This window comes from Phyllobates terribilis, unplaced genomic scaffold (assembly GCF_046119375.1).
Source record: "Phyllobates terribilis strain yellow unplaced genomic scaffold, ASM4611937v1 Scaffold_9__5_contigs__length_417890890, whole genome shotgun sequence".
NCBI lineage: Eukaryota > Metazoa > Chordata > Amphibia > Anura > Dendrobatidae > Phyllobates > Phyllobates terribilis.
In genome coordinates, this window is record NW_027362769.1 from 168,775,443 (window position 1) to 168,799,547 (window position 24,105).

Below are 24,105 nucleotides of genomic sequence, written 5' to 3' on the forward strand. Positions count from 1 at the left end.
TGTATGTAGTGAGCTCCCCCTAGTAGTGACTGTATAAATCTGTATGTAGTGAGCTCCCTCTAGTGGCGCCTGTATAAATCTGTATGTAGTGAGCTCCTTCTAGTGGTGGCTGTATAAATCTGTATGTAGTGAGCTCCCCCTAGTAGTGACTGTATAAATCTGTATGTAGTGAGCTCCCTCTAGTGGCGCCTGTATAAATCTGTATGTAGTGAGCTCCTTCTAGTGGTGGCTGTATAAATCTGTATGTAGTGAGCTCCCTCTAGTGGTGGCTGTATAAATCTGTATGTAGTGAGCTCCTTCTAGTGGTGGCCGTATAAATCTATATGTGGTGAGCTCCCCCTAGTGGTGGCTGTATAAATCTGTATGTAGTGAGCTCCCCCTAGTGGTGGCTGTATAAATCTGTATGTAATGAGCTCTTCCTAGTGGTGCCTGTATAAATCTGTATGTAGTGAGCCCCCCTAGTGGTGGCTGTATAAATCTGTATGTAGTGAGCCCCCCTAGTGGTGGCTGTATAAATCTGTATGTAGTGAGCCCCCCTAGTGGTGCCTGTATAAATCTGTATGTAGTGAGCTCTTCCTAGTGGTGCCTGTATAAATCTGTATGTAGTGAGCTCCCCCTAGTGGTGCCTATATAAATCTGTATGTATTGAGCTCCATCTAATGGTGGCTGTATAAATCTGTATGTAGTGAGCTCCCCCTAGTGGCGGCTGTATAAATCTGTATGTAGTGAGCCCCCCTAGTGGTGGCTGTATAAATCTGTATGTAGTGAGCTCCTTCTAGTGGTGGCAGTATAAATCTGTATGTAGTGAGCTCCCCCTAGTGGTGGCTGTATAAATCTGTATGTAGTAAGCTCCCCCTAGTGGCGGCTGTATAAATCTGTATGTAGTGAGCTCCCCCTAGTACTGTCTGTATAAATCTGTATGTAGTGAGCCCCCCTAGTGGTGGCTCTATAAATCTGTATGTAGTGAGCTCCTTCTAGTGGTGGCCGTACAAATCTATATGTGGTGAGCTCCCCCTAGTGGTGGCTATATAAATCTGTATGTAGTGAGCTCCCCCTAGTGGCGGCAGTATAAATCTGTAAAATGTGAGCTCCCTCTAGTGGTGGCTGTATAAATATGTAAGTAGTGAGCTCCCTCTAGTGGTGGCTGTATAAACCTGTATGTAGTGAGCTCCTCCTAGTGGCGGCTGTATAAATCTGTATGTAGTGAGCCCCCCTAGTGGTGGCTGTATAAATCTGTATGTAGTGAGCTCCTTCTAGTGGTGGCAGTATAAATCTGTATGTAGTGAGCTCCCCCTAGTGGTGGCTGTATAAATCTGTATGTAGTAAGCTCCCCCTAGTGGCGGCTGTATAAATCTGTATGTAGTGAGCTCCCCCTAGTACTGTCTGTATAAATCTGTATGTAGTGAGCCCCCCTAGTGGTGGCTCTATAAATCTGTATGTAGTGAGCTCCTTCTAGTGGTGGCCGTACAAATCTATATGTGGTGAGCTCCCCCTAGTGGTGGCTATATAAATCTGTATGTAGTGAGCTCCCCCTAGTGGCGGCAGTATAAATCTGTAAAATGTGAGCTCCCTCTAGTGGTGGCTGTATAAATATGTAAGTAGTGAGCTCCCCCTAGTGGTGGCTGTGTATATCTGTAAAATGTGAGCTCCCTCTAGTGGTGGCTGCAGTTAACTGATATGACAATGTTACATCAAGTAGGAAAAATGGTTTTGTGTTAGGTCCCTGCCACATGGGCACCTGTAGTGTGAACATATCAATTCCATGCCCTGCCTCTATGGTAGACACACCACTGATGATAAAGGTCTTCTGGAAACGTTGGTGTTGTGGTAACTCTCACTGACCTGCCACAGTCAGATGGTAAGAGATGGAATTCTGCCCAGCGTCACATACAAACTCTCCAGCGTCTTCTGTTCTTGCAGCAGAAATTATTAACTTCCGTTCCCTTCCATTTGATTCTATTTTAATACTGTCCCCCTCCTGTATCTCCACGCCATCTTTGTACCAATGCACGGGTGCATTCTCTCCGGAGACCTCGCAGCTCAGCACCACGCTCTCACCGATCAGGGACTTGTGCTCCACATCGTCACTAGTGTTCACTATTTTCACAGTGGGTTCTATGGAAGACAGACAGGACTAAGAGGGTGGAAAAAAGTGGAAATCGATAACAACTGGAGCAATGGGATCTGGTATATGACTTATATTCAGACTATAGTTATTAAAGGGATCATATTGATTAGAATTTAAAGGGGTCTCCAGTTCAAAATTAGTTATCCAGAGATTTTCCTTCTCTGGAAATTGAGCTTCATTGACTTTTAGTGTTGATCATGTAACTCTTAATTTTGCCTGCGGAGGCGCTGCAGAGAAATTGAAAACTTCTACATAAATACAGCTAATCGCTCAGGGGCCAAGCAGCTGATTGGGTCTTTTGCACTTATATAAAATATTACCTCCCAAAAAAATTGTGGTTGATTTCATCAGTCTCAGTATTCGGTTCATTATATTGAAGGGAGAATATTCCCATGATAGAATGTTATATTGAGACACCATATGGCGGCATGTGGAGGGCCTAAAACTCTGTAGCACGCCGCACAGGCTTTGCACCCAAGGTGTAGTTAATTATTCATTAAAAAACCTGCCTCAAAACTTTTGATTTTGTCTCCTGATTTTTATACATTTTAAAATTCTTTTTTTTTTTTTCAACCATTTCCCTATATTGTCAAGTATTTGTCAGTTTAATAGTACTTTTTTTAATCACGTTTTTTTTACCTAAAATACATTGCTCTAAATGTGTGTGTGTGTATATATATATATATATATATATATATATATATATATATATATATATATATATATATATATATATATATATATATAGTACAGACCAAAAGTTTGGACACACCTTCTCATTTAAAGATTTTTCTGTATTTTCATGACTATGAAAATTGTACATTCACACTGAAGGCATCAAAACTATGAATTAACACATGTGGAATTATATACTTAACAAAAAAGTGTGAAACACCTGAAAATATGTCTTATATTCTAGGTTCTTCAAAGTAGCCACCTTTTGCTTTGATGACTGCTTTGCACACTCTTGGCATTCTCTTGATGAGCTTCAAGAGGTAGTCACCGGAAATGGTCTTCCAACAATCTTGAAGGAGTTCCCAGAGATGCTTAGCACTTGTTGGCCCTTTTGCCTTCACTCTGCGGTCCAGCTCACCCCAAACCATCTCGATTGGGTTCAGGTCTGGTGACTGTGGAGGCCAGGTCATCTGGCGTAGCACCCCATCACTCTCCCTTTTGGTCAAATAGCCCTTACACAGCCTGGAAGTGTGTTTGGGGTCAGCGTCCTGTTGAAAAATAAATGATGGTCCAACTAAACGCAAACCGGATGGAATAGCATGCCGCTGCAAGATGCTGTGGTAGCCATGCTGGTTCAGTATGCCTTCAATCTTGAATAAATCCCCAACAGTGTCACCAGCAAAGCACCCCCACACCATCACACCTCCTCCTCCATGCTTCACGGTGGGAACCAGGCATGTAGAGTCCATCCGTTCACCTTTTCTGCGTCGCACAAAGACACGGTGGTTGGAACCAAAGATCTCAAATTTGGACTCATCAGACCAAAGCACAGATTTACACTGGTCTAATGTCCATTCCTTGTGTTCTTTAGCCCACACAAGTCTCTTCTGCTTGTTGCCTGTCCTTAGCAGTGGTTTCCTAGCAGCTATTTTACCATGAAGGCCTGCTGCACAAAGTCTCCTCTTAACAGTTGTTGTAGAGATGTGTCTGCTGCTAGAACTCTGTGTGGCATTGACCTGGTCTCTAATCTGAGCTGCTGTTAACCTGCGATTTCTGAGGCTGGTGACTCGGATAAACATCCTCAGAAGCAGAGGTGACTCTTGGTCTTCCTTTCCTGGGGCGGTCCTCATGTGAGCCAGTTTCTTTGTAGCGCTTGATGGTTTTTGCAACTGCACTTGGGGACACTTTGAAAGTTTGCCCAATTTTTCGGACTGACTGACCTTCATTTCTTAAAGTAATGATGGCCACTCGTTTTTCTTTACTTAGCTGCTTTTTTCTTGCCATAATACAAATTCTAACAGTCTATTCAGTAGGACTATCAGCTGTGTATCCACCAGACTTCTGCACAACACAACTGATGGTCCCAACCCCATTTATAAGGCAAGAAATCCCACTTATTAAACCTGACAGGGCACACCTGTGAAGTGAAAACCATTTCCGGTGACTACCTCTTGAATCTCATCAAGAGAATGCCAAGAGTGTGCAAAGCAGTCATCAAAGCAAAAGGTGGCTACTTTGAAGAACCTAGAATATAAGACATATTTTCAGTAGTTTCTCACTTTTTTGGTAAGTATATAATTCCACATGTGTTAATTCATAGTTTTGATGCCTTCAGTGTGAATGTACAATTTTCAAAGTCATGAAAATACAGAAAAATATTTAAATGAGAAGGTGTGTCCAAACTTTTGGCCTGTACTGTATACATATTATATATATATATATATATATATATATATATATATATATATATATATATGTATGTATATACACTTTCTTTTTCACTTTTTTTATTTCTTCCTTTTTTTAATTTTTGTGGAAGCTTAATTTGTGCCCTTTCAGCAGTTACATACTACTTGCTGAAATATAGCCACTGATGCTGACAGCTAAGTTTCCAGGGACACAGCTGTAATTTGTGGAGAAATGTGCCAGTAAATGATCAATTTCTCCACAGTGCCCCCACAGGAGAAACAGAGAATGACACAGAGTACATTGAGATGAATGTGCTGTAAAGCAGGAGAGGACGGGTCCTGTAGAGCGAGAGAGAGATGCTCTTCATAACAGAACTTTCCAAAACTTCAGGATTTTCTAATAGGCACATGAAAATGGGTTTTCTAAACAAGTCCTAAAAAAATGTTTAAAAAAAAAATAAATCTTAAAAAAAAAATTCCTTGCATTTATTTTTTAGAATCTTTCTTAACTTTTTTTTTGTTTGTACAGTTATGCCTATGTATTGGTAATTGTTTTTCTTCATTTTACTAAACAAGCATGGGAGAATAGCTTTTGAATACTGCAGACTTATGAATTCAGCTCTGGTTGAAACCACATTATTCACCATCATAATTAATGTTTTTATTCCTGAAAAAAAAAATCTGTAGGCGTCTGTCCTTAGGATTGGCCACCCGTGTGTGACATATAGGAACTCTTCTGGAAAAATTTGTTACAATTGTTTCTCAAAGAAGAACTTTCCCGTGATGTGATGGGCGCTGAGGACTTCTAATTTATTCATGTCTTGTACAATTCTTTTAGGGAAATGCATCGTGTACAGATTACATTAGTAATTTTTTTTTTAGGATGACTCAATGCTCTGAGCGACACCACATTTTGTTTTTTTCACTTTCTTTCAAATACGACTTTTAAATTGCATTAGGTCAAATCTTTCACTGTGCATGCCTATGGTGAGGAAGTACAGGTTTATGGGGGAGACTTAAGTGTGATCCCGTTGTCTTATTCAGCCCCTTCTCCAGTTCTCCCCCTTATTGTACCCCTCTAAATTCCTAAACGTCCGGCTGTTTGTATCAAGCGCTATTTCTATCTCTGGTTTCAGACTTCTAGATATTGGAATTAGTTCATTGAAGACAGAAGTGTGAACGCTCTGACACTCGTCACTGACCTGTCACCGTCACATTGTAGAAGACTGAGTCATCTCCAGTGTCGCAGACAAACTCCCCCGAGTCCTCCGGTCTGGCACATACAATAACCAATCTATGATGTCTCCCATCTGACTCCACCCTGATGTTCACGTTCTCCTCCACCTCCACACCATCCCGGTACCAGCGCACATTGGCGTTCTCCCTGGACACCTCACAGCTGAGCACCACAGCTTCTCCGCTGTCACATTTATGTTCCACGTCATCACTGGTGTTTATGATCTTCACTGGAGGATCTGTAGAAATAAGATTGTAATAGGGTATGTATGTACACAGTGACTGCACCAGCAGAATAGTGAGTGCAGCTCTGGAGTATAATACAGGATGTAACTCAGGATCAGTACAGGATCAGTAATGTAATGTATGTACACAGTGACTGCACCAGCAGAATAGTGAGTGCAGCTCTGGAGTATAATACAGGATGTAACTCAGGATCAGTACAGGATCAGTAATGTAATGTATGTACACAGTGACTGCACCAGCAGAATAGTGAGTGCAGCTCTGGAGTATAATACAGGATGTAACTCAGGATCAGTACAGGATCAGTAATGTAATGTATGTACACAGTGACTGCACCAGCAGAACAGTGAGTGCAGCTCTAGACTATAATTGTAGCGTCGGCGTCTCTGCCTCCTGCCCGGCAGAGACGCCGATCCGCTCACTGCCGCGGTCCCGGTCAGGTGTCCTCTGGCTTCTTTGCTGCATCTGCCCGGGGTGCGCACACCACGCGCAGATCCCGGGCAATGTACTTAGGGCACGCGCTCCCTCCCTCTTAAAGGGGCCACACGCGCCATCCTCAAAAGTCCCCGGAGGACTGCCCCTATTTAAGGCACCTCCTCAAAAATGGAGGTACCTGTGCAAAGTTGTTGTTTTGTGTACTAAACACTTCTCCAGCCCTCAGGTCCTAGTGCTGTCCACCAGCCTGTCTACCAGCCGTGTTCGCTTGTCAGTCTGCCAGCCAAGCCTGCCTGCATCACCTGCCTGTCTACCTGCCATGTTCATCTGCCATGCCTGTCGGCTTCTGCCATCAGTCCCATGGGAGTCGCCTGCTCTCACACAAAGTCGGTCCCAGAGTGGCACCTGGTCCCCCTGCTCGGTCCCTCCTTAGTTCACGGAGTCGATTAAGCTGCCGTGTAGCCAGGGTCGGTCCGGGTAGGCACTTAGTTATGCCCCTCTGGTCCCTCCTTGTACCATGGCACAGAGGTTCCACCACCCGGACCCGTAACATTAATACAGGATGTAACTCAGGATCAGTAATGTAATGTATGTACACAGTGACTGCACCAGCAGAATAGTGAGTGCAGCTCTAATCAGTTGCTGCTCACTGTGGTGATTGTGGGTGTGGTGGCTGAAGATCCTGCTGTGTGCTCCAGCTCTCCTGAGAACCAACACCTCTCCACCTGGGGATCTGCTCTCTCTCCTACCCAGGGAGGGAGTGGGATTCCTGGGATGAGTGATGGAGCCAAGTCCCAGGCTTCTGCTTCCCGAACCAGGCCGGCGGGGGGCAGAAGAAACCAGCAACCGGCCTGCACATCGGAGGACTCGGTGGTGAGATGCTCCACCAGGAGTCGCAGCAATGTGGCTCCTACTCCCCCCGGGACTGTGGAGACTCCCAGAAACCGCAAGGCTTCCAGCATGGAGGTAAAGCCTGACAGCGGTGTGCATGATGGCGCTCCTTCCGGAGGAAAGCTGAGTGCTCACAGAGGTGAGGCCGACCTCACTGAGGGGGGTTGGGGGCTGCAGGGACCCCGGGAGTCTGTGTCCACCTATGCCTCCCGGGTCATGATCCACCTCCGTGAGTATGAAGATGCAAGTAAGCTTGTCAGGAGACTTCGGGAGGAGCTGCGCTGCACAAGCGCAAAAGCTGCGGGGGAATCCAAACAGAGGAAGGCTAAACTCCAGGCGGAGGTAGAGAGGCTAACATCTGAAATTAATGTGCTGGAACTTAGGAAAGCCACCATCAGAGAGCAGAGTGGTCCTTTTAAGGAAAAACTAATTAATGAAGACAGCTTCAGAGAAATGGCTGATACCAGCCAGCAAAGGCAGATGGGGCTGCAGCCTGAGAGCCAGGTGGATGATGAGAGTGATGATGACCAGCAGGAAGCCCCACCTGGCAGCCTGCAAAGTCACCCGCATGCCACGTGCAGCGTGCTCCCCGCAGGACAGGCGACAATGACATCCGGTCGCAGATCTGCCGGCTCTGGGGAGGACAGTGACAGCAGCGGCCAGGGAGGGGTGCTAATGGCAGAAATAAGGCTCCTGGAGTCCCCAGTGTGCCTCCAAAACTTCCATCTTGATGATGATTTACCAGAAGAGGCACCTGGGGGCCACAAAAAGGCGAAGAAGACAAAGCCAAAGCTGCAGGAAGCGGTAAGATACGCATATGCCCCCCTCCCTGTACCCCCTGAGTTGGTGGCAGGCTCAGCTCGCTGTATAAGCCCCGTTGCCCAGCCCAGCCTGGGTTCTGCTGTGGATCCGGTGCAAAGGCGCGGGGAGATTGCACAGCGTGGTAGTGAGGCGCAGAGCTCCGTCTCTGCTTGTAGTAGCGGGGACGCAGCAGGAGGTGCATCAGCCGAGAGGCTGGACAGTGAGGGCGGCCCGGCGGCGGGTGTTCGGTCAGGCCATGATGCTGTGGTGCGCTCCTCAGTGGGAGGGGGGAGCTGCCCGGTGTCGGGGGCAGCTCCGGTAGCCTCGGCGCCTCTGAATGCTGTTGCCGCTGATCACTTAGTTGAGAAGCGGCGGCAGTGTGAGGGGGCTGCTGAGGCTGAGAGTTCCAGACCTCCCACGAAAGTGCTATTTTGTGTTGGCGTCACTGGTCCGGAAGATCCTGATGCTAAAGATCAGCGGCGCCTCACAACAGCTAAAGATCATTATACCGAATGCCAAACAGAAATTACCGACTGATGATGTGGAGGGCACACACAAGACCAGGGGTGAGGTCTCCTCCAGTTCTGTGGAGGTGACTGAGCCCCTTGTGCCTGATGATGCGGAGGTCAAAATGTCATTCACCATTGTTACTGGTCCAGCAGGAATGAATGTGGTGGTGGTGGGTGTGAATGAGGCCAATTCATTGTGTAGTGGTGTGGTTGCTGGTTTGGTGGAGGCTGAGATGGAGGTGGGTAATGGTGATGCTGTTGGGGCTGATGTGGTCACTGGTCCGGTTGCCCCCCCGGTGGTGGCAACACCTGTCCAGAGTTATGCCAGTGTCACCTCCGGGGCAAATAGGGCATCCTCCTCATCTCCGGGTTTTGGGGACGGCATGTTGCAGCGGCGCCTTCTGGAGGCTCTAAAGAAGGGGGAGAGATCACTAATGGTAGAGGGTCGAGAGGTTGATCTATCCTTCTGGATAGAGAGGCATGGCCTCGGGGCCTTCCGAGAGCAAAAAGGGGGGGGTACAGTGTGGTCCCTCCCAACAGCTGGGCCAGGCAGTGTGCGTAGGAATGTAGTCCGTCTTCGGTGGAGGGGCAGTGATGCATGTCCTCCAAGGTCTAAAGTTGTGGAGCTCCTGCTGAGGATGGGCTTCAAGGTGATTGACATCTACGTCTTGATACATCCCTATTCCACGCCTGAGTTTGATGTCAGCTTTGCTCTGCTGGAGGGGCTTGAGCTCTTCTGGACGAATTATGAGTTGGGAAAAAAATGAGCCCGGCTGGCGAGACTTTGCCGATCAGTGTATCGCCAAAACCAGATCAAGAAAGTGACCGTGATGACTCGTAACGAGTCGCTTTCTTGTTATGACATCATGACGTGGCTTGGTCGGTATGGAGAGGTGGTGGAGATGCCAAGGAAAAACCGCGACGAGTTTGGTATCTGGTCAGGGGCCTGGACATTTATGGCAAAACTTAAACGTTCAGGTGGTACGGTTGCCCACATTCCATCATCCGCCTTCCTGGGTAGGGATCGTATCCTGGTCATCTACCAGGGGCAACCGAAGCTCTGTCACAGGTGCAGCGACCCCACACACTTCAGTGCAAACTGCACTGTGCAGAAATGTGCGTTGTGTGGGGGTGTCGGCCATCTTTCTGCCTCTTGTGTGGAGATTAGGTGCCACCTGTGTGGTGAGTTAGGTCACCCATTCAGCCGTTGTCCTCGCTCCTTCGCTAATGCAGTCGAGACCCCGGTGGGAGAAAGCCGTGGGGCCGATTCTGCTGGGGAGGGGACTAGCAGGGGTGGGGGAGCAGAGGGGCCAGGGAAGAAGAGCAATAAAAAAACGCCTGCCCAGCTACCAAGCGCAGACAGGAGAGGGAGCGGGGCGAGCCCCGGGCTACTGGGGTCAGCCCCTGTCCTGGATGCCAGTGTTGCTGCTGAGGCCCCGAGGGATAATGAGTTGGATGAGGAGGTCAGGAGGATCCACAGGGAGGAAACCGCCTCTGCCTCGGAATCCTCCCATTATGAAAGTATGGATGAGAATAATAAGCGGTGGCTAGAGAACAAGCGTAAGCTTGGCACCAAAAAGAAGAGAATGAAGGGAGATAAAACATCTTCTCCCGCTCTGACCAAGATACCTAAGGAAGGTAAAACTGACTCCCCTCTGGATGGTCTTTCTAACCGGTTCTAAGCCCTTGATAACATCTCTTCCTCTGAGGAGGAGGCTGAGGGTGAGGTTCCGGCTTCGGCGGAGCTTACAGGGGGCGCCGAGTCTCCTTCTCCTGGGGATGCAAGGTCCTTGGGGGGAGGGACTGGCCCAGAGTCCGGAGACGAGGACGAAAAAAGAAGGAAAAATGTGGGAATGGACACCTCTGTGTCATTAAAGAGGGGGAAGGATTCCTCGTCTGAAGCAGAGGATAGGAAGAGTGAGAAGAAGAAAGCCATCTAACTCAATCACCAATGATGGCGGTACCCACTCCGTTGACGCTGGCATCCATTAATGTCACCAGCATTAAGTCAAATATGGCTAGATTTGCGGCCTTTGATTTTCTCAGCCGGGTTGAAGCTGACATTTTCTTTTTTGCAAGAGACCAGGCTGCCAAATATGGCAGAGGTGTTTATAGCTAAGAGGGAGTGGAGACTCGGGCCCTCCTATTGGTCTCTTGCGGCCGAGCCGTATAGCGGCGTGGCGGTCCTTTTTTCCGCACCGGTAGAATGCCGACGGGTTATTGAGTTAGAAATGGGGAGGTGCCTGATATTAGATGTCCTCAGGAAGGGACAAGAGCTCCGGCTCATTAACATCTATGGTCCCCAATCTAAGTGGGACAGGAAGTGTCTCTTTATGAGGATCAAGCCCTACCTTTTTATGAGTCGGCAGGTCGTCTTTGGAGGGGACTTTAACACTGTCACGAGGCCCCGGGATAGAGGAGGTTCCAGAGACAAGCTGACTTATGATAGCGTCACCCTTAATAGTATAGCTAGTGAGGCTTGCCTGGTGGATGTCCACATCCGACACACCGCAGGCCACGAGGGGTTCACCTATCATAGAGGTAACTGTAGGTCCAGGATAGACAGGTTTTATTTAAAGGAGGAAGCCGTCTCTTCAGCAGTATCTGTTGTTGAGGTGGAGTTCTCCGATCACTGTTTAATTTTGTTTTCTCTGGATGTTACAAAGACCCCCCGGAAGAGGCTTTTGGAGACTCAATTCGTCTCTCTTGGAAGAAGTGAAGATAAGACAGTCCTTTGAGGATTTTCTTCAGAGCCAGGTACCCTTACTGGATCTTTGTAGTAGTAAGTCAGAATGGTGGGAGATGTTCAAGAAAAGGGTGGCGAGATTCTACCGCCAGCTCTTGGGCCTCAGGAGCCTGGACAGGAGCCTGGACAGGAGCCTGGACAGGTACCGCCTGTATCAGGGCCTGAGGAGGAAACTCGAGCATCTTGTCTCAACTGGAGGTAGCCGCGAGGAGATCTCCAGAGTGAAATCTTTGCTAATGAGGTGTCAGTATGATAGACACGCATCTTTGGTTTTTGAGAGGGAATACGGGAAGTACCGCTCGCCCGACCCTTACAGAAACTGCAAGATGTCAGTGAATAGTAAAGTTGTTACAGGACTGGTTGACACTGCGGGTTCCCTGAAAAGATCCAGATTAGGGATCCTGGAGGTCATCAGATCCTTCTACTCGCACCTCTTGGGGAAGAGGGATCTGGATTGGGTTGAGATGTCGGCTTTTCTGGCTGAAGCCGTCCCCGAACCAGGGGTAGACCCCTCTCTTGGCGTTTAGACAGAGATGATCAGGGAAGAGGAAGTTAAGTTGGCGATTGAAGGGCTTGCCCTAAACAAAATCTCCCGGTCCAGATGGCTTAACATCTGAATTATATAAGACCTTTAAGGACGCCTTGGTTCCCCTCTTGACTGAGGTATTCAACGAGTATCTTTCCTCGGGCACTCTGCCAAAGTCAATGAGGAGGTCTGCCCTGATCATCTTATCAAACGGTAAGGACTCATCTTGCATTGAGAATTGGCGTCCCATAGCGCTTCTCAATGCAGACAGGAAGGTTTTGGCAAAGGTGCTGTTTAATCGACTGGTGAAATTTGTGCCCCGACTCCTTTCGGGAGCCCAGCATTGCTCTGTTCTGGGCCGCAGTACAATTAGTGCTGTACTCTGTGTCCGAGAGGCAGTGGAGCAGGGTAGGGCTGGTCACTGGAAGGGGTACATGCTGTCATTGGACCAGGCAAAAGCGTTTGATTGGGTTAATCATGAGTACCTCTGGTCTGTCCTTCTGAGGTATGGCCTGCCGGGGGGAGACTAGGAGGGTTGGGCATGGTCAACCCTGTGGTATTCCTTGTGAATACCTTCATTAAGATCAATATTGCAAACTTCTGGAAAGAGAGGGCTCCTCCGTGGGTATTCTCCTGTAAGGGATGGTTTCAGCCTTTCTTCCAGGAATGGGAGACAGGAGAGCAAGTGAAGGATCTACACACACCGCATGGACATCTCCCGGCTTACGCTACCGTTGTTCTGAAGGTAATTCGCCGGTGGGGTCTGGGAATGTGGGAGGTCAGGACTCTGCCAAGGAAGCTCCTTGACAAAAGGGTTCTGTTGACCCATTTTCAGAGGCCTCTGGCGCTCAGGGATTGCCCAAGTCGGGATCTTTTGAATTCTATCAGGATCCCCTCGAAGGTTTGGGACTTGGCTTGGCGCTGCTTCCATGGGAAACTGTGTGTGAGGGACAATCTGAAGTGTAGGAGCTCTGAGGACAGGAACTGTCCTCGGGAGCATTGTGGTACCATGCTTGAAAGCATGGACCATTTCCTGCTTCGTTGTCCCTCTAACACAGAAGTGTACAACAGGGTGGGCGCCTCCATTGGCTGGCCCCAGCTGGCCGGTCTCTCTTATGCGGAATGGGCCTATGGAGCATTCGGGGACCTGGGTGGTCGGGACCGCTGCACCTTATTTCTAGTTAGCACAGTGGTTAGGTATCACACGTGGAACGCACGGTGCTTAGTATCGACGCAGCGGAAAATCCTCCCAGTGGACGATGTGTTTAGGACCATACTCGGTGACCTGGTGAAGGTGCGTTCTCTGGAGTATGAGAGACTGGGTACACAGAGGGCCGCTCTCCTCTGGAGGGGCTTTTCTTTTAGTGTGCCCTAGTCTGGTCATCTCCTCTCCTGGTGGTGGGCTGCTGCTGACACCATAGATTTTTGTTTTGTTTTGATCAGTAGACAGTGATGTAGGGCTGCAGACGCCGAACTTGGGCTTTGTCAATTGTGGTTATTGTATTGTTTGTTATTGTATTGTTTGTTTCTGTATATATTGTATATATGGGTTTGGGTGTAGGTGTTAGGTTGGGTGGTGGGAAAAGGGGGGAGGTGGGTTAATCTTGTGAGGCTTTGGGACACTGGTTATTTGGGGGAAAAACTGGCACTGCCTGATCTGGCCTATGGACGTTGGACATGGACTGAGGCATGAAACACAGGACCAGCTCTCAGGTCAGTGCCGGGGTTGGGAATGGTGGGCTTGAGTGTGGGGTGTTTTGTTTAGTATTGTATATATTTGTATAGTTAGTATTTATTTTATATTTTATATTAATTTAAAAAAAAAAAAAAAGTTTGTATATATTTTGTCAGCTATTGTTTATTTTGTTTATGTTTATTTTATTTATTGTTTGTGGTTATTATTTTCTTTGGTAACCGGACCAGATGTCACAGTGTAAGTAGTTATTATTGTGTATATATGTATAATATGTGTGTGAGGAGAGAGGGAGCGGCTGGACCAGTTCATTACATTGTTTATTTTGTTATGTTTCTGTTATTATTATTATTGTTTTGTTATGTTTTTCATTTTTATAATAAAACATCTACAGGATGTAACTCAGGATCAGTAATGTAATGTATGTACACAGTGACTGCACCAGCAGAATAGTGAGTGCAGCTCTGGGGTATAATACTGTATGTAACTCAGGATCAGTAATGTAATGTATGTACACAGTGACTGCACCAGCAGAATAGTGAGTGCAGCTCTGGAGTATAATACAGGATGTAACTCAGGATCAGTAATGTAATGTATGGACACAGTGACTGCACCAGCAGAATAGTGAGTGCAGCTCTGGGGTATAATACTGGATGTAACTCAGGATCAGTAATGTAATGTATGGACACAGTGACTGCACCAGCAGAATAGTGAGTGCAGCTCTGGAGTATAATACAGGATGTAACTCAGGATCAGTAATGTAATGTATGGACACAGTGACTGCACGAGCAAAATAGTGAGTGCAGCTCTGGAGTATAATACAGGAGGTAACTCAGGATCAGTAATGTAATGTATGTACACAGTGACTGCACAAGCAGAATAGTGAGTGCTGCTCTGGAGTATAATACAGGATGTAACTCAGGATCAGTAATGTAATGTATGTACACAGTGACTGCACCAGCAGAATAGTGAGTGCTGCTCTGGAGTATAATACAGGATGTAACTCAGGATCAGTAATGTAATGCATGTACACAGTGACTCCACCTGCAGAATAGTGAGTGCAGCTCTAGAGTATAATACAGGATGTAACTCAGGATCAGTAATGTAATGTATGTACACAATGACTGCACCAGCAGAATAGTGAGTGCAGCTCTAGAGTATAATACAGGATGTAACTCAGGATAAGTAATGTATGTACACAGTGACTGCACCAGCAGAACAGTGAGTGCAGCTCTTGAGTATAATACAGGATGTAACTCAGGATCAGTAATGTAATGTATGTACACAGTGACTGCACCAGCAGAATAGTGAGTGCAGCTCTAGAGTATAATACAGGATGTAACTCAGGATCAGTAATGTAATGTATGTACACAGTGACTGCACCAGCAGAATAGTGAGTGCAGCTCTGGAGTATAATACAGGATGTAACTCAGGATCAGTAATGTAATGTATGTACACAATGACTGCACCAGCAGAATAGTGAGTGCAGCTCTAGAGTATAATACAGGATGTAACTCAGGATAAGTAATGTATGTACACAGTGACTGCACCAGCAGAACAGTGAGTGCAGCTCTGGAGTATTGCTATGCGGATTTGGAGCGGTTTTCATCGCGCTGCTGGTGGACACACGAGTAACCATGGAGTATGGTTATGTCCTGAGGAAGAAGTTGGATAGTTTTGAAACGCGTTGACCTTGTAACCGTTCAATAAATATTGGATCCTGAACTCCTTCATCTCTTGAGTTCATCCCCGTGTGTCCACCACAGCCACACAAGGAAAACTGCTCCAAATCCGCACAACATTACAATATCATTAAAAGTGCGTGGTGCACTTCTAGCTGGACAGACACTAATATGCAGAGTTCCCATCTTTTATCTCTTCATTTCTATAGCCGTATCAGATGTCTTGTCTGTTACTCACCTGAAATGGACACATTGTAGAAGACCGAGTCTTCTCCAGCGTTACAGACAAACTCTCCAGCATCTTCTGGTTTGGTGCACATAATAACCAATCTATGATGTCTCCCATCTGACTCCAACCTGATGTTCTCGCTCTCCTCCATCTCCACCCCACCCCAGTACCAGCGCACAGGAGCGTTCTCCCTGGACACCTCACAGTTCAGCACCAGGGCTTCTCCGCTCACGCACTTGTGCTCTGTGGTATCGCTGGTGTTTATGATCTTCACTGGAGGCTCTGGAAACAAAATGAAAAGAATTTAGAAATAAATAAAATGTATCTTACCATTTTCTTAGATCCACAACCTCCTTATTATTTGTTAATGGAGCTGTGTGAGGTCTTGTTTTTTTGAGTTATCACTTTTATTGTTATAATTTTGGATGAATAGAAAACACCAATTTTTTACTTTTTTATGTTGTGTTCATTATGGGGATTAAATAATGTGATCATTTAATAGTTCGGGTCATTATGGGCAGGGCTGTACCAATTAAAGGTCCTTTATTTTTACCTATATTTTTTGACACAGTAAAGCAATTTTAATTAGGAAGAAAAGTTTTTAGTGTTTATTTTTCCTTTTTTTTAATATTTATTAATATATTTTCTTAAACTTTTTTTAAACTTTATTTTAGCCCTGCTAGTGGACTTGATCATCTGATTGTTTAATACTTTGTATATTGCAACATATTACATTTACGTACGTAACACTGACAGACATTCAATTAGGCCCTGGCAGGTGTAATAGGGGTACGCAGACGGGAGACTTGGAGGGCCATCATTAGTAGCTGCAGGGCTCATGGAGCCAATGGAGAAGAGGTTCTCAGAAGGCAGCATGGATCAACATGGACACCGTCCACCTTTACCATAAAGCATGGAAATGAGCATGTGTATTTTTGTGTATTTTTGCAAATGACCATTCTGCAATTATAAAGAGAGGATAATTTTTGGCTTCTTACCAGGCACAGTGATGGTGAAGCTGGTGCTGTCATTACCCAGGTGACAGGTGTATGTCCCGCTATCTAACGGGTCCAGGGATGACATAAGAAGTCTTCTCATTCTACCATCTGACTGTAGAGAGACGCGTCCTCCTGCCTCCACTTCCTGCCCATCCTTCATCCAGCGCACTTTAGCCCCGGAGCTGGGCACTTGGCAGCTGAGACACATGGGGTGTCCGGCATCCAGTGTCCTATTAGATGGTTCTCCAGCGGCCGGGGCAATGCTCGACCCTCTGGCTATAAAAAATTATAGTCTGTCAAATTCCAGATTCCTTTTACTGTTATGTTACAAGTTGAGTCATAAGAGCAATATTCTGTATAACACTCAACACAGCTACTGCAGAACCTCTTCCAGAAGGAAAGGTGGAGCACCATGTTCCTCATTTAGGAATTGGTATGAAACCCCACTTTGTGTTCCCATTCAGTAGCAGATAGGATGTGCACTATGTCTGGCTGTTGCTAAACTACTTTTAACTTTTAAACTTTTTTCTTAGGGTGAAAACAATTATAAAGACTTCTCTATTTAGGAGATATTTTAGGAAAAGCAGAAATCTCCTAGTTTTTCTCTATGGCCGTGTTCGCATGTTTATTTTTTTAAGCCGAAACCAGGAGTGAGCCAAAAATACAGAAGTGGTGACGTCTTTCTATTATACTTTTTTTCTGACTGTTATTCTCCTGATTTTGGCTTACAAATACTGATGTAAAATACTGACCAAATACTGAATGTGTGCCCGCGGCCTAATGGAGATCAATTCAGAATAAGCAATGGAGATTGTGTAATGTTAAACAATAGAGATCAAGAAAATCCAAACACTGAAGACCAAGAAAGACCAAATACTGGAGACATTTGTGCTGCAAGATAATCATGTTAAAAACATGCTGCCGATCAATCACTGTACGAGCAGAAAACATAATGATTCTTGGCATTGCATCATTCATTGGGTAAACTGGACTCATAATACTGAGCACTATGGCCACCTAGTGTAGATCGCTCCGTACACATTGCTTACTTAGATCTGCCTGGCATGTAAACGACTTTTACTTGGTAAAAGTTTACCGATTGGAGGTCGTATCATGTTGCCAGTCCGTCTGTGTAAACGGACTTTAATGCCGGGTTTAGATGTGTCGACTGCGACCGTTAAACAACTGCCTATATGCTACATGCAAATTAATGATGGTCATTGAAAAGGCTAGAGACCAACGAATACTAAACAATGGAAATCAAGAAAGACCAAATAATGGAGAACAGGATACATCAAATAATAGAGAACAATCTAATACAAAACAACAGAGACCAGTAAAGGAGACAAAATAATAAAAAAAAAACATTAGAGACCAAGTAATGTCAATCAATGGAGTCCAGGAATGTTAAAAAAAAAATGCAGACCAAGAAAGTCCAAACAATAGAATCAAGACGGTCCAAACAATTAAGATCAGAAAGTTCAAAAAATAAAGTCCCAGAAATTCCAAACAATGGATGAAGATCCAAACAAAGGTAAATAAAGTAGTATCCAACAATGGAGACTAAAAAGTATTAAATAATAGAGACCAAGAAATTCCAAACATTAGAGAAAAAGAATTCCAAACAATGGAGAAACAAACAATGAAAAGCAAGTAACATCAAACAATAGTAACCAAATAATAGAAAACAATGGAGACCAAGAAAGACCAAATAATGGAGAAGGAATAAATAGTATATAATACAGACATGAAATATGAGAGAACAAAAAATACCAATCATTAGAGACTGAGCAAGATCACCCCCTGCCCCTTCCGCTGTACACTTTTCATTGTTACCACGTATCATGGAGAAGCAATAGACGAGGGACTTCTGATTTCTCTAGCAGATTTCTACAGCAGAGATCTACGAGGCTGCAGACATTCCTGGATCTCCAGAGGGAGGTGGAGAAATAGATGTTTTGGTTGCATTTTTCCCTTCTTCATCTTTATTTTTACAGCTTCTTTAAGTTGCAGCGTCCTTTGCTTCATTATTATACAGAGATTCTCCCAAAGTCTATATTTATATGATACATTATAGGATCTGTGGGAAAGTGCACACAAAAAGCTCCAAAGACCACATCATGTGTTGATGTCTACTGAATTGGGGTATCTAAGCCTATTAGGTGTGATACTGTCTGCCCAGCTTGTGTATCAGAGCCTGTCATGTATGATGTGCTTGTTAAACCACTGTATCTAAGCTTATTAGGTGTGATACTGACTACTAAGCCAGTATATCTAATCCTGTCATGCGTAATACTGTCTGCTGAACTAGTGTATCTAATCCAATAACCTAAATAAGTCTATTATATTAGATACTGCCTGCTGGTGCCGGGTATCTAAGCCTATAATGTGTGACACTGTCTGCTGGTCTGGAGTATCTAAGCCTATCATGTGAGATACTTTGCTTGACTATATAATAGCCTATAAATATATGACATAGTATTAGAGCACCATTTATCTGTACAAGCGGTATCCTTGATTTTCTTGTGTCCGCTCTCCCCTAATCCCTTTTGTATACACACGTGGTCAAAAATGTTGGTACCCCTCGTTTATTGAAAGAAAAACCCACAATGGTCACAGAAATAACTCGAATCTGACAAAAGTAATAATAAATTAAAAATCCATGAAAATGAACAAATGAAAGTCAGACATTGCTTCTCTGCTTCCACAGAATTAAAAAAAAAAATTAAACTCAGGAAATCGGCCAGGACAAAAATGATGGTTCTTCTTAACTTAATATTTTGTTGAACCTTTTGAGGCAATCACTGCAATCAAACGATTCCTGTAACTGTCAATGAGACTTCTGCTCCTCTTGACAGGTATTTTGGCCACTCCTCATGAGCAAACTGCTCCAGTTGCTCTTTCCAAAGATGCTCAATAGGATTTAGGTCAGGGCTCATAGAAGGCCAGTTCAGATTAGTCCAGTGTTTTCCTCTTAGCCATTCTTGGGTGTTTTTAGCTGTGTGTTTTGGGTCATTATCCTGTTACAAGACCCATGACCTGCGTCTGAGACCAAGCTTTCTGACACTGGGCAGCACATTTCTCTCTAGAATCCCTTGATAGTCTTGAGATTTCATTGTACCCTGCACAGATTCAAGACACCCTGTGCCAGATGCAGCAAAGCAGCCCCAGAACATAACAAAGCCTCCTCCATGTTTCACAGTAGGGACAGTGTTCTTTTCTTGATATGCTTCACTTTTCCATCTGTGAACATAGAGCTGATGTGCCTTGCCAAAAACTTCCATTTTTGTCTCATCTGTCCATAGGACATTCTCCCAGAAGCTTTGTGGCTTGTCAACATGTAGTTTGGAAAATTCCAGTCTGGCTTTTTTATAATTTTTTTTCAACAATGGTGTTCTCCTTGGTCGTCTCCCATGAAGTCCACTTTGGATCAAACAACGGATGGTGCGATCTGACACTGATGTTCCTTGAGCTTGTAGTTCACCTTTAATCTCTTTAGAAGTTATCCTGGGCTCTTTTGTTACCATTCGTATTATCCGTCTCTTTGATTTGTCATCAATTTTCCTCCTGCGGCCACGTCCAGGGAGGCTGGCTACAGTCCCATGGATCTTAAATTTCTGAATAATATGTGCAACTGTAGTCACAGGAACATCAAGCTGCTTGGAGATGGTCTTATAACCTTTACCTTTAACATGCTTGTCTATAATTTTCTTTCTAATCTCCTGAGACAACTCTTCCCTTTGCTTCCTCTGGTCCATGTTGAGTGTGGTACACACCATGTCCCCAAACAGCACAGTGAGTATCTGTAGCCCTATATACAGGCCCACTGACTGATTACAAGATTGTAGACACTTGTGATTCTAATTAGTGGACACAACTTGATTTAACATGTATCTGTTGTCACATTATTTTCAGGGGTTACTATCATTTCTGTCCAGGCCTATTTCATGAGTTTAATTTTTTTTTAATTTTTGTGGAAGCAGAAAAGCAATGTCTGACTTTTATTTGTTCATTTTCATAGATTTTTAATTTATTATTACTTTTGTCAAATTCAAGTTATTTCTGTGACCATTGTGGGTTTTTCTTTCATTAAACGAGGAGTACCAACAATTCTGACCACGTGTGTATAACAAAACTGACCCCCTGTGTTATGCCGCTGGTGGAGCATGGCACAGTCACAGAGAGAATCCCTATGCCTTGCCCTCTCAGAACACAATGTAGCAGTTTTGTTCTCCTGACGGTCCCTTTAAGGAATTACTGAAAAAAAAATTTCCTAATATAGAAGCAAAGGATGAACAGGAGAGAGTCTGCGACTTTAAGACTGGAAGAAATCCATCACAAGGGACTGGAAAAGAGATTGAGCTGTTATGATTCTGAGCGACGAACATACGGAGAAGCATTTGGTTCTCTCATTAGTCAGACATGTCCCAGCGCCACGTAGGATCTCGTTAATCCAATAATATTCATAGAAGAAGTGGCTCAGCACTGCACGACGTCTCCAGCACCCGCAGATTAACCTCCTGAATGCCAAGAATTCTCATGTACCAAGAAATCAGGATTAACTCCTACTCATCATCGTGTGTCACCGAATTGTATCAAGGTCTAACATTCCTTAAAGGGTTACTCCCAACATTGCAAATTATCACTTATTTACAGAATAAATGATTGGTGAGGGTCCGACTGCTGGGACCCCCACTTTGCCCAAGAACAGGACTCTGAAATGACCCTATTAGAATGGTGCGGTGAACACGTGTTTCCTAACCGTTCATTGTCTATGGGACTGCTAGAGAATGCCGAGTACAGTATTTCCGGCAGCCCACTTTTAAAACAGGATCTCCATTTTCGGGACTGATGGGGGCCCCTTCGACGATCAGTAAGTTATCTACTAATCTATATATATAGGGGAGTCACGGGGTGCACAATGTCTTAGCCTGAAATCAACAAGAAAATCAATCTCAGGTCATCGCAAGACTTCATGAGTCTTCACTCAACCTTATACACTCCCCTAGGGGTCACTCCTCAATAACTGACCCTTTGGTCTTACTTACCTTTCACCCGGAGATGACAGGAGGACTCGGAGAGCCCCGCGTGGAACTGTATAATACCGGCATCTTTTTGTGTCACCCCGACCATCACCAACACATGGGTCCTCCCAAAACTTTTCACAACCGTTCTATGATCCTCGGAAAGGATGTGCCCGTCACGGGTCCAACCGACCTGCTCCACTTCACTTTCAGTCTCGGCACAAAATGCTGCGTTTCCACCTTCAGCAACTTCCAACCGTCGGGGCAATTTCTTCACAATGGGCCCTGAGTGGGAAATGCCATATTCTGGTCATGAGTGGGTATAATGCAATAGGCTCCTCATAGAAAAGTGCAGCCTTAAACTGTACAAACCTATAACACACCGCTCATATCTTGCTTTACTGCTTTTGCAGCACAGTCACGTCACATAAGCTCAGGGCCACCATCATAAATTTCTGGGCCTCGTGTGGGCAAATGGTCAGCGCCACTGCAAACCCTACTGTCTCCACATGATCCCTACATAGTTTCTCATATATTTAATTGGTCCATGATGGAGAAGAAACATGATATTAAACGGAATCGGTCAGAACGTTTTTTTCTATTTCTGAAATCTGAAAGCAGCATGATGTAGGGGCAGAGATCCTGATGCCAGGGATATGTCACATGCTAAGCTGTAGTTTTAATACAATCAGTGTTTTATCAGCAGGAGATGATCACTGCAGGACTAGTTGCCATGTGCCAGGCAGTCCAACTAATCAGCATAACCCCGCCCTCATCAGTGATTGGCAGCTTGATGACAATGTACACAGGAAGCTGCCAATCAGGGGTGTGGGCGGAGTTATACATAGCTCAGCATTCTGAGCACTGCTGCAACTACAGCAGAAAAGACGGAGATTCTATCAAAACTGCAGCATGCAGTCCAATAAGTGACACATCACTGGACTCAAGAACTCAGCCCGTACATCATGCAGCTCTCAGATTAAATAGCAAAAACCTGCTGATATATTCCTTTTAATTTAGGCCTTTACATTAAGGTATATGTCAAAAGAAGGGCACCACATTGGGAACCAGGTTTGCCCATAATTATGCAAAATAAGTCACTATAAAATTATGCAAAACTCCAGTTCTCTCATATAGTCACTAGTGGCTCCTGGCAGCCTACAGGTGAGTCTGGCCCTTTTAATTGCCTGGGACTCTGCCTGCCTGATACCAGTCCTATTTAACATCTGAGCACCCACAATGCACTGTGAATATGCCATGAATGCCCAAGATGGAACAACCCCTTTAAAGAGGAGTTTTCACTAGATATCTTTTATTAAACTTACTAATAAACATTTAATAAACTGATTGTTTCATCCATTTCCTGCTACTCCACTGATTCTGAAACATTTTTTCTTTTTTATCTGTGTCCTTCTGTTCCATAGTTATGCTTTCGGTAACAATGGAGCAAATTTGTCCTTCAACCAGCTGGAGTCACATGACAGATCTCTGTGGGCGTGGCCATGTTCTTATTGTAGAAGAAAAAGCAAACGCCCACAGAGCACTTCTGGGGTACACGCCCTGTTGGTGAAGGGAAAATTTGCATCTTTATTTACGAAGGGCATAACTTTGGAGCGGAGGGGCACAAAAGAAAAAGAAAAACTGTTCCAGAATCAGTGATCGGCACCAAATGGAGGAGTAATAAAAAAAAAATCCAGCGAAAGGTGCCCTTTAAGTATGAAATACATTGTATGCATTAATACATTGTAAAGTGGATGTGGAGCTCACCTCTTACAGCGACTTCAGCAAAACTCTGGGCTCCTCTATGAGTCTGGCATACATAGACGCCGTCATCGTCGATCCGGGTCCCTAGGATGATCAGTCTTCTGATGGCACCATGTTCCTCCATAAGATGTCGTTTTCCTGGATGAAGTCTCTGATCTTCCAGGTACCAGGACGTCCGGGTCCCTTCCGGAACTGAACACTCCAAAACAGCGTCTTGCCCCTCTCTCACGGCTACGTCCCTCAATGGAGCTGGAAAACGTTCGCCCACCTCTGGAGAAGAGGGAGATCGCGGGTCATAATTCTCACAAATTCATTTTATCCTACATCTGAAAATCAAAATGTCCCCGTACAAACTGCAATAAACTCTCACAAGCCAAATGCAAAAACCTAAACAAATGTCCGGATGCAGGGCCGGCCTTTGGGGCGTGCCAGCTGTGCAACTGCACAGGGCGCCTCAAACTTGAGAGTGAAGGGGGGCGCTGCGCTGGCTCCCTCCCCGTCGGTATTTTTCTTATGGAAGAGCAGAGAGGGAGCGCCCAGCGTTTCTTCTGTGCTCAGGCGCCGGCGCCCCCTCTCTGCTCTGAAATGTCCGGCCGGGACCCGGGCGCGCTGCACTCTCTCCTCCTCACACACAGGGGCGGAACTACCGCCCGTGCAGCCGGTTCATTGAACGGGGGCCCCGAGGGAGAGGGGGCCCCTTCAGCCTCCAGCAGGGCCGCCATCAGGGCATGACTGCCCTGACTCCAGTATGGGGCCCGGCCGGTAGGGGCCCCCTTGGGGGCCCCCCTCTTGTGTGTCTCTCTCCTCATGGGGCCCCCGGCCCCATGCTAAGCGCCG

General features: G+C 45.5%; 1 protein-coding gene across 4 annotated transcripts in view; it reads right to left on the reverse strand.

Moving 5' to 3' along the window:
• OBSL1 (obscurin like cytoskeletal adaptor 1) overlaps window positions 1-24,105 on the reverse strand; it is a 118,543-nt gene that overhangs the window by 87,422 nt on the left and 7,016 nt on the right. For all 4 annotated transcript variants that reach the window (XM_073647300.1, XM_073647303.1, XM_073647302.1 and 1 more), the window contains exons 3-8: window positions 23,272-23,538; window positions 21,529-21,789; window positions 16,481-16,756; window positions 15,492-15,764; window positions 5,694-5,966; window positions 1,843-2,115 (exon numbers count right to left, since the gene is read on the reverse strand). In XM_073647300.1, the coding sequence (XP_073503401.1) occupies window positions 1,843-2,115; window positions 5,694-5,966; window positions 15,492-15,764; window positions 16,481-16,756; window positions 21,529-21,789; window positions 23,272-23,538 (1,623 nt within the window). The remainder of the gene's footprint in view (window positions 1-1,842; window positions 2,116-5,693; window positions 5,967-15,491; window positions 15,765-16,480; window positions 16,757-21,528; window positions 21,790-23,271; window positions 23,539-24,105) is intronic.